At 42.3% G+C, this 11314-nt stretch overlaps 1 protein-coding gene across 1 annotated transcript; it reads left to right on the plus strand.

The window, feature by feature from the left end:
* Window positions 1–9: 9 nt before the first annotated feature.
* On the plus strand, window positions 10–5983 carry LOC119884976 (laminin subunit gamma-1-like; the record flags this gene model as incomplete). The annotated part of the gene is made up of 9 exons (XM_038695234.1): window positions 10–95; window positions 214–351; window positions 596–740; window positions 852–1001; window positions 1880–1994; window positions 2087–2283; window positions 2670–2828; window positions 2922–3021; window positions 4778–5983. Coding segments are annotated over 9 exons (1344 nt in total), but the record flags the coding sequence as incomplete, so codon positions are not given.
* Between the last annotated feature and the right edge of the window lie 5331 nt (window positions 5984–11314).

Raw genomic sequence — 11314 nt, forward strand, 5'->3', positions numbered from 1 at the left:
ACTTTTCTCTTTCAGGAGTTTCCTCTTGGAGATTCTCCACAGGCTCCAGACTTCCTGTCTTCTTTGGTGCAGACCGCCACCAGTCTGGCCGACAAGTGAGTCCATCATGTTCATCTTATGGCGTCACTGACAAATTCATAAGAGGTCACTTACACCACGTTAGATGTTTGTGTCTTCACCATCGTCTCTATTTCCTCTCCGTCCGTCCTGCAGACATCAGACGACAGCAGATTCTGTGGACCGAACCGCCACGGACGCTCTGAGGGACTCGGAGGCGAGTCTGGCTCTGGTCCGAACTCTCATGAACAAAGAGAACAGAGTCAAGGAGCTGATCGGAGATCTGAAAACCATGTGAGTCGCCTCAGTCAGTCTGAGCTCCTCTCGTAAACACACAAATAAGATTCCTCACTTTAACAGCAGTGGAAGAAGTCCTCAGAGAGTAAACGTAGTAGTACCACAGTGTAGAAATACTAAAAGACAAAAGTTTTAGCATTAAAATATACGTAACAAAAGTACTCATAACGGCACATTTCAGGGCGTGATCATAAATCTGTGTTGATTCTCCAATAAACTAACGGCTTCCGTGCGGTTTCAGGTATGATCAGACCTCGGCCCGGGTGAAGGGGTTTGAGAACCAGGCGACCCGGCTGAGCACTGAGGCCAGAGACGAGAGCAAAATGGCGGACAGCATGCTGAAAGACATCGCCAACATGGAGCGAGACATCCCATCATCCCTGAAGGTAACTGGTCAAAACGTTGAGTTCACCTTTAGAACTCCCGACCTTCGGAAACACGAGTACGTTGTTATTCTTTAAGTCTCCAACCTCCTGGTTTCTTCCCACCATGCTCAGGATGAGGTGAGCGCCATGGTTTCCAGAGTGGGCGATCTGCAGAAGACGGTGGACGAGGACATCTCAGGCTACCTGGCGCTGCAGGGCGGTGTGCAGCAAGACATGGCCGCCACCCAGGACCTGATGGCCAAGGGCAAGGCCGCCCAGCAGGTACTGAAGGATTAAGGAAGTCCAAAATTCACACATGAAGCGGGCAGTACTAGATGTTAAAGATGTTTCTTAGGGGGCTTAATAAAGGTAAGACAGGTGTTGTTCAAGGACCTTCCAGATCTGGTTCTGTCTCTCGTGGATCTGTCCTGGTCAGGGAGACGACAGAAAGATAAGGGAAAGTCAGCAGCTGAGGCGTCAGCAGATATCTGTGTTCTCTGGGAATCTTAGATTCAAGTGTGACATAGGGAACGCATTGGAGTCTGAACATCAGACAGATCTGTTGTTCAGGTTAAGGCCAGTTAAAGATGAAGGGAAGAGGCACTAGGGCAAAGACAGAAACAAAAATGGGACCGAAAGATGTTATCCTTCAGATTTGTTTGGCCATTGCATGTGTTGGATGCTGGCACAGCAGAGTCTCATTAAACCTTAGTATGTTAAGTCTTCATCAGTCTCCGAAACTCTTCATCACACCTGAACTTGGCTCACAATATTTCTTCACCACTATCCATGTAAACTACCCTAAAACAAAAAGGTACAAAGATGCAAAAGTGTGCAAATTATGCCACATTACGAAAACGAGACAAATCCACTTCACTCTGCAGCTCAGTAGCAGCAGCTAGTCAGTTTGGAAACATGCAGATGCATATCGCTGTGACGCTTCATGCTCTAAGAGGCAGCAGCTGTCCAACCATAAGACGGAAGCAGCAAAGCAGCAAACTGACAGAATCATAACTACGCAGGAAGAATGAGAAGCATCTCATTCATAGTCATACAGAAGTAAAAACACAGACATCTGGTAAAACTGTGGAACTTGTGAAAGCGTTAAGAGCTTCATCAGGGGGGTTGCATGTTGATCTCCGTGTGGTTCCTCTCTGCAGGATTACGACAAGCTGGTGGACAGAGTCAACATCGCCAAGGACATCACAGAGAGCGCTCTGCAACGCATCAACAGCAACAGCAACGAGCTGGACAACACCCTGAACACCCTGAAAGGTAGACCAACCCACCGACCGACCGACCGACCGAAGAAGCAGTGTCTTTGTTTCCTCTATAAACAGACTGTGACTCCTCGTCTTCCTCCGCAGGGTTCGACCAGCAGATCGACGGCAGCAGAGCTCTGGCCGACGCTGCCATCAAGCGTCTTCCCGGCATCAACGCCACCATCCAGCAGGCTATCGGCAACAACGCTGAGACGCTGTCCGTCCTGGGAGACGTGTCTGATGGTTACAGCAGCGCACTGGAAAGCATCAACCAGCTGGAGACTCTGGTCAACAGTCTGGAGGTAACAACCAATCATCAGCGCTCTCAGAGTCATCTGTGTGTCCAACAACGCCAACGCTGTCTATGATGAGTGACACAACTGCAGTTTATTACTTTAATATAGCTGCTGTTTTTGTCACACTGGCCTGCAGCTGATGTTTAATACTCAAGTCGAAGTTCAGAAAAACGTTTTAGGACTTCTCGTCCATGCTGGCTTTGAACAGTTCGGCATGAAAGTTCATTCTTGACAAAACAATCCCAACTCAAAGTCCACCTATTAGCCTTGTCCAGAGCTTTTATCCAGCTTGAGTTGAGACACAAACAACAAGTCAACACTGAATGTTATTTAAGTTTGTAGGCCACGCAAGCAACGTAACTTAACTTGGGTGTCTTGTCTTTATTCTTCAGGGAACGTTTGAATCTTTGCCGCCTTATGCCGATCTGGCGAATCAAGCCACCAAACTGAACAAAGACGTGACGGATCTGAAGACGAAGGCGGTCGGCACGGCTGGAGACCTGGCCTCCGAGCTGGACACCGCCAGGACGCTGGAGGCCGACGCTGCGCAGGTAAACCGTCCACACAGAGAGAGACAACCTGTCAGGGATAAGAGTCAAGAACCGCAGGACAAAAAGTCAGTAATGTCAATGTCTCCTCTGCAGGCTGCCGATGGAGCGGCTGCAGCTTTCAACAACGCCAAAAAGACCAGAGACGCTGTGGGAGAAACGCTCCGGAACATCAACAGTATGCTGGCTAACCTGAGTGAGTACAGCTTCACGGTTTAACATCAAGCTGCGGTGCTTTCTCACGGTCAGGGGGTCTGAGAGCGAAATATGTCGGAATAACCGGAATAAACATTCCTCTATAAACACAACATCAGACCCAGACACAGACCGGGACGTCACCCGCTGGTTTGTGGACTACAGCTTTTAGCTTTAGTTTAGGCGAGAGGGTGGAGCTGGGGAGGGACACGCATTGCTACGCCTGACGGGTTTTGGTAGAGTTAATCACCTTAACCCTAAAGCCTCCCCTGCTTCCTGGTCTCTGTTCCTCTAAACGGGACCATAATTTACTAAATGAACATCATGCTGTGTTGAAAGACGTGAAACTAGCCCGGGTCTCTCACACCAAAGGCATAGTCGTCACCACCTTCACTTTTCAGAATAAAGAAAACTTCATGTTATTCTGACTTGGGAACTTTAACACAATATTTAAATGTCCCCGTGCAGCCCTGTAGATGCACCAAGTACATGGACATTAAGTCTTAAGTAGCCTGATACAAACAAACAGTGTGCCTCCTCTTTAATCAGCTGGATTGATTGTATCAGTGTTAATATTAGATATCATATTGGTGTCTGTGGTGGAGGCTTCTGCTGTTCCACTTTACTGATTGAGATGTAACGTCTAATGTCTGTGGAAACTTTTATGGTGTGAAAGAGCAACACAGGGTCTCCATGTTTTTGTAAACGAAACGTCACAGTTTTAGGTTTGGGCACCAAAACTCCTTGATTAGGAAAAGGGGGTTAAAACAACTAAATTACTTACACGAGTTAAGTAAAAAACATGAAATGCTGACTTTTTGTTTCGCACGGGAAACGAACACCAGCCTCGTGGTTGAAAGTCCAGTTTCTGGGCCACGATCCACCCCAATCACCTCCTTACTCGGACTGTTTTATTATTATACACCTGCTACGACTTGGGAGCGAAAACAGGTTGGACCTCCATCTCCAGATCCTAGAGTAGAACATAAAGATCGCCTGAACATTACGACTAAATATCACTGTACACAACTATAAAAATGGTTCATTTCATAGTGCTCATTACTTAACAGTAAAATAACTGTAAATGAGGCAGAGTTAGCTCAACAGACTCATTTTCAAAATGACATAAAACAACTTATTGCAGTCCACAATTGAAAACAATATATACAGAATAATAGACAGGTACAATAAGTTACAAACAACATAAAGACAAAGCATAACAAAGACAATCTGCAAACAAGCAACACATCTCAGTAAGGCAAGTTTATTTGTACCGCAACAACAACAAGGTATTCAAAGTGCTTTACATAAAAGTTTTAAAAGTTAAATAGAAAATAAAAAGGCAGGTTAAGCTGACCAGTAAAGGAACGATAAGGATTTGCTTCTCTTATCTGCATCGATAACAGATTCCGTTGTTTAGAGATCGCGGAGTGACTGAAAGCTTCTTCGAGTGGTTCCAATAATTGTTTTCCCAACTCAGAAGTCTTTGGGTATTTAAAACTTGACAGCTGTGAAAACTATCAGGTTTCTGATCTAAAACTTTGACGGTACCTTTAGAGTTTCGAGTGGCTTCATTGTGGATTTTCTAGTCCGTGCCCAGCTTGTCAAACAATTCCTCTTGTATTGGAATTCAGATACATAAAGTGAAATTCACGGACTTTAAAGCTGGTGTTAAGTGTTTTTAAGTGAGCCCTCATGTGGCGTGTTTTAAAGAGCTCTTTCTTACCCTCTGCGTCTTTCGTTCTCCTTCTCCTCAGACCGGTCCGGCGCTGTGGATGAAAAGCATCTGAAGCAGCTGGAGGACTCTCTGGCCAACGCTCAGAGAGACGTGGAAGGAAGTCTGAGGCCTCGGTTCAGGGACATGGAGGAGCTGGAGGCCGCCCAGCGCCGCCGGCTGACGGCCATCAACCTGGACATCGACACCATCCTGGGGGACATCGCCAACCTGGAGGACATCCTGAGAGCCATCCCCAGCGGCTGCTACAACAGCCCGCCCATCGAGGAGCCCTGAGGGCCGCCAGGAGACGTCAGGTCTCACAGAGTCCTGATCTGCCATTTAAACAAGAATCTACCTTCTCTTATAAAACAACGGGTGGTGCAGTGACAGTGTTTTTGAGTGACTGGTACTAAATAATAATTCAGAACAAATGTGTATTCACAGCTCAAAGCTTTATTTAAAGCATCCTCCTAGAAGAGCGTTGATAACGTGCTAAACATGAAAGGGAGGGCGGACTATACAAATCAGAGTTAGAACTATTCTAAAAGTGAGTTTAAGGAATTTAGTCTTCGGCCAGTGTTTTACATTCTGCTGTATTATCAGGTACCAATAAATCCTGCTGGTACTCTAAGAATTTTTTTTATTGATTTTAACTTTTAAGGAACAAAGAAAACTTTAAAGAGAAATCTGTCCTCACTGCTTCATAAAGTCGTTGTTGTGAGAGACAGATTTACAACCGAGGGCTCCAAAAAGATCCTACATTTCCCATAATGCACTTGGTTAGTGTCTGTAAACAGCCACAATTTCTCTTTCTTTTCCTCTTGAAGTTACGAGGTTGGTGTTGTTCGATGAACTCATCACGTTCACTGGGTCAGTTCACCCAAAAACTCACTGTGATGCTCGTGCTGCGTTCACGCCACGCAGGAGCCACTGTAAATATCAGTATCTGTCTCAAAAATACTGTCCACGGTCAAAAAACAAGCAATGGCCCTGAACGCAACATGTTTTACAGTAAATACAGATTAAACTGCTGCGGATCAACACGTTTCATTTCTGATAATAACGGTGTGTTTGATGTATGAGTGTGTCAATGTAAAAGTGTTTTATTTATAACTGTAAATGTTTTTGAATTCAGTGTTTTTATTTGTTCTGTCAACTCATTCATGCGACGGATCAGCAGAGATATTTATATGTTTTGTTACTGCTTTTAAATAAAACCTGCTGCACTTTTTCTCCTGATTTTCAACATGTTTTAGTTTCATTATTCATGTATGTGTCTGACATTTCTACGTGCAGCACTGGTGACGTTATGGAAGCCAAAACAAATGGAGGAAAAGTTAGGAACTATGGAATAAAAATAAAAATGTTAAGAGCATCTCTATTTTATAATAATGAGATAACGAGGTTAAATATACCAATTCTTGATTTTCAACTGATCATTTACTGAATGTCAAAACGCACTCCTGTCTGAAATGTTGAGTACAAAGTGACTTAAATTAAAGACAGCACATCTAAAATAAGGACATGTGGTCATATTACTACAGAATAAACTTTATTGTGGTATTGGAATGACAAGAGTTAACTTGTAGAGTCCCGGGACATGCGGGGGAAGGATGAAGTCCACTTCTGAAAAAGTCAAAAGGTCAGGAAGGTGGAGCTGCCTGCCTGTCAATCATCACACCGACACCGTGTGGTGCTGTCGCGTTCAGAGTCACTGGAAATCGTGACATGACATAAATATCTCTTCTATGAAACTGGCAGATTGTGACTAACGTACCCAAATTGAAGTCTACACACACAGAACAGACTCAGTGTTACATATTCTACTAACTGAGATCTGATAAACGTCATCACGCCAAATCTTTGAGTGTTAGATTCACCTCCGATCAAATGTTTCTCTGGATCTACAGATGAGTTAATATTTTTAACCAAAGACATTTTTATCTAGGCAGCAGGGGTCCGAGTTGCTTCATGTAACCAGACTTAAATTAAAAATTAAAAATCTGTTGCCGCAAAACACGTAGCATAAATCTCCTGTTGAAATACATTAATTAAAGATTTGTCAAATTCACTTTCAGTTTAGTTCCTCTCTTTGTTTCAGTCTCTCTCTCTTTCCTTTGAGATGAGTTAAGTTCACTGAGTCCAGCTGCGTCGTGTTACAGCTGCAGGATGCTGATCGAGGCCTTTCTAGTCAACGCCAGAGGCGTCGACCCAGCAGGAGGTCAGACTCAGAACGGCGTAGAGAATGTGGTCAGTTATCAAACACCCTGTGCAGACTCCCGATCATAAAACAACCATAAACACGGTTAAAGCAAACAAAAAAACAAACAAACCACTTAACTACGTAACCTACTTAAGCACTGATCAGCCAAAACAGTGATTCTGAGCAGAAGGATGTGCAGCCGTTAAGGCGATGGAACAAAGGCGGGTTGCCGGTAGGCATAGTAAAAAAAACACAACAAGGACAAAGTACCAACAACGTGCTCCTGAAACACGTCTGCCAGAGGAAGATGACGGAGGCCGGAACCAAACCGCAGCAGGACTCAGTGAACTTTCTGGGCTAGAGTTCAGTTATATAAATGTTAAAGCATAAATAACATTAAATTATGTTTCCGTCCTCGTCTGTAAACACACAGCTGCTGCTGAGAAAACCCCAACCAGACACACTCACACAAACAAAGTGCATCACAGTTTACAAACAAAAGAAGTGAAAGGCAGATTCACACACACAGAACATGAATAAATGTACAAATCATTGCAAACAAATTTCACACTGACGAGGGTCTTCAGTACAGATCTGTACATTTACAGAGCGAACAGAAAATGGACAGACGTGGGTGATGATCCCCACTCTATACTATATATTTATATACATATACTCTCTCTCTATATATATATAAATATATAGTATGTATATATATATCCTCTTTTGTATTGTTTCTTTTTTGCAAACACATTCACAACAGATCATATTCTACCAAGTGATAAACATTCATGCCAGAACTGTCTAAGCATGCAGTCTAAGAGGAGCTAACAGGAGCACATGAAGAAGAAAAGAACAGCCTTATACACATCACAAAAACACTGTTTTACAAAAGTTTCCATCATCATCATCAATATGTCAAATGATTTTCAGGATCCTCAACGCCTTAAAATCTCATTCACTTATTGGCACGACAGGATGTCCTGACTTAGGACAATAATTCTGCCTCTCCTGCCGTACTCCCTGTTTAAAAGTGTGTCTGTGGTCAGTTTAACCCACAGTTAGGGTAGCATCAGAAGCATCAGGGCTCTTGCTTTGCTTACCTGCAGGTTATTATACCTAAAGCTCTGATTTAGCTCGGAGGTTAAACTGTTGACGTGAACTATGATGTGGCGCTATGTACAGTTTCGGCTGCAGCTACCGCAGCACCTCTGGTGGCGCCGGTAGCTGCAGTGTGAAGAGAAAAAGATTTCCTTCAAACGTCGCAGAAGACGGTGGGCCTGATGCAAGAACATTTCTGCATTCCTGTTCTAAACGCAGCGGCTTCAGGCAGAACGCCGAGAGAATTTTGGAGGCAGTACGACTGCATCCAAAGTCGGTGGGAAGACAAATGATGCAAAGATGCATAAAAAGTTTAAACTTTAGTGAAACAATAACATGCAACAGAAAGGAGACAGAAACACACCACAGACATGGCCGGTGCGTCCTTACAGCTAACATACAGGTGGTTTGTTAGCTGGCTGGGGTCATTAAGCACAAACTGTCCAGCGGTAAAAATTTGGGGTGACAATTCACATTGCTTCCGGTCTGAATGCGACTTTAAGGGCAACACAAACACAGAAGGTGGACTCGTGTCCTATTTCTGCACACGTGTTCACGAGCAGGAGGGCGTTTGTGAGAAGGTATCAAGCTTTATTTACAAAAAGTAATGTCACCAAATAGTAAAGAGAAGAACTTCACAGTGCGGAGCTTTAGTGGTTCAACACACACGGTCCAACTTTACGAGTAGTTTCCGAAGTGTTTTAAATGTATCAGTGTCTGTAGTGGCGTCAGGGCAGCCCACAAAAGGTAAACAATGAAAACCATCTCTAAAGCCAAGCTAGGTCAATAAAAACAATAAAGCATATATTTTTGTTGCTTGTTCATGGTTTTCTAGATGAGCTACAGGATGAAGTCAGAATGAAACAACTTTTATTTTACCTTTTCATGCTACATTAATAATGACTAACTAGCTCTACTCTGCAATACAGGAACAACTCTGCTCCTTCATTTCTTCTTCTTGGGACTGGGGACCTGTTAACTTTAGCCTCAGCCTGTTAGCATGACATGTAGCAGTCTTATTTAAAAACCTTTTGCAGGATTCACAATTAAAATAAGTCAGCAACAAACATTAAAAACTCTGGCGACGGAGTTTTCAATCAACTCGTGGAGCTAACGTTAGCTTCTGTTGGCTATTAGTTCTGCGGGAAACCGAATTGTGAGACGCCGACTGAAAGGAGCTGCCTTTGTCTGAAATCAAGGATCCACTGTTTCAATAGTTACTATGGATTTAAATGGTCTGGAAATTATCATGATGTGCTTAAATGCAATGCTTGACAGGTAACGGAGCTTAGCAAACAAGACGCATGACATTGTACAGAATATTAGCAGTGTTACATTTAGCTTTAATTTTGTATTTGATTATTTTGTTTCTTGTTGATTTTGGTACAATTTAAAATTATTCAGATTAAGGAATAATAAATGTTACATCAAAGTTTTTTTTTTGGAGAAAGGACTAATTATTATTATATTTAGTATTATTTTATATTATTTCATGCCAAGTTTATTATCGTTATTGTAAACTAGGTGTGAAAATATTTTCTTTTAACATAATAAAAATAAAAACAAGGCTTTACAAAAAACTAACTAAAATAAAATAAACAGAGTTAATGGCTTTAATTTTCATCTTTGTCAGTTTATTTCAGGCCGGACATAAGCCTGGTATTTGGGTAGATATGAAATCTGTCTTCCAGTTTCTTAACTGTGCCAGAATTTAGTCCACGCCCATCACCTGGCATCATGGTGCGAAAGTCGAGAGGCCCAAAGACTAAAACTAACACTCAAACGAATTAAAACTAAACTAAAACTGAGCATTTTCAAAACTACAAACTAAATTAAACCAACTTTAAAAACGAATTAAAATTAAACTGAGCATTTTCAAAAACTACAAACTAAATTAAACCGACTTTAAAAATGAATTAAAACTAAACTGAGCATTTTCAAAAACTACAAACTAAATTAAACCCGCTTTAAAAACGAATTAAAACCAAACTGAGCATTTTCAAAAACTACAAACTAAATTAAACCCGCTTTAAAAACTAATTAAAACCAAACTGAGCATTTTCAAAACTACAAACTAAATTAAACCCGCTTTAAAAACAAATTAAAACTAAACTGAAATTAAAAACCAAAAGTCAAAATGAAATAACAATAAAACCTAATGAAAAATCTAAAACTATATTAACCTTGTTTCAACAAACCAAAGAGAAAATTATAAATACCAAAAAATGGGGGAATTTGGCAAGTTGCCTTGAATCCCACCAAATCTGTTCCTACGAGTGGTTCTTGCATGAGGCCCAAAAACCCTGTCGTCTTTTAGCTAAAAGCCGCCCTGATCCAGAAGAAGAGTTTCCTGCCGTTGGTACACTGAGCATGCCCGGCTGCGAGTCATGCACCCCAAACTTTAATGAAGACAGATAACAGAGTGAGAAACAGTGGCGTCACCGCTGCAGTGGAAAAACACATCAATAACAGCTCTGCAGCCCTTAGGGGTTACCTCCATACCTCCCCCCCCACCCCCACGTAAAGTCACATGACACAGACAGAAGGAGGGACACTAATGCTCCTTTTGGAAAGCAACAGCTCAAAGAAGAGTATATGTTTGACACAAGACAGAGAAGGAAGGTTGGGTTTTTTTTGGGGGGGGGTTATAGTTATATAGATGACGGTTGTATGTAGCCCCCCCCCCCTCCACTCCACGCTCCCTGTTGTCATGCGGGCAGGTCGTTGTCTCTATCCCGAGGCGTTGATGTACAGCTGACTCTGCAGGATGTAGTCGATGACGGGCTGACACAGGTAGTCCACAACGTGGCCGTCACCGTGCTGCAGGGCCAGTCTGATGGAGGAGGAGGGGCATTAATTCAGTTTGAATATTTTACATTTAACCTTCTAAACTCTTCATCACTTTTCATGAGACAAGAAATACCTTGTTGTCAGCTTTGTGGCAGCGGCAATGCATTTTTTTCAGCTAACCCAAAGGGCCCATCAGGAACACGCAATCCTTCAAAATCACCAACTTTGGACAAACATGGCAGCAGCATTTAACTCTCCGCATGAAATGATTTTATTTCAATTAAATGGGTGCAATCAGTAGATCTTGTTAATTTTGTCAGCCTTTTTAAAATTTAATCTTAGTCCTGTGTCAAATGTCCTTGTTAGTTTTTGTCATATTCAGTCCACTGTATACTATTTTTAAATCAAGTTTTAGTTTTAGTCTGATTTTAGTCAAAAGAAAATCTTAGTACTTTAGCCTAGTTTTAGCCATTAACCATCATT

Source organism: Micropterus salmoides, unplaced genomic scaffold (genome assembly GCF_014851395.1).
Source record: "Micropterus salmoides isolate LMB-PRFRI ecotype aquatic unplaced genomic scaffold, ASM1485139v1 Ms_hic_scaffold_3808, whole genome shotgun sequence".
Classification (NCBI taxonomy): Eukaryota; Metazoa; Chordata; class Actinopteri; order Centrarchiformes; family Centrarchidae; genus Micropterus; species Micropterus salmoides.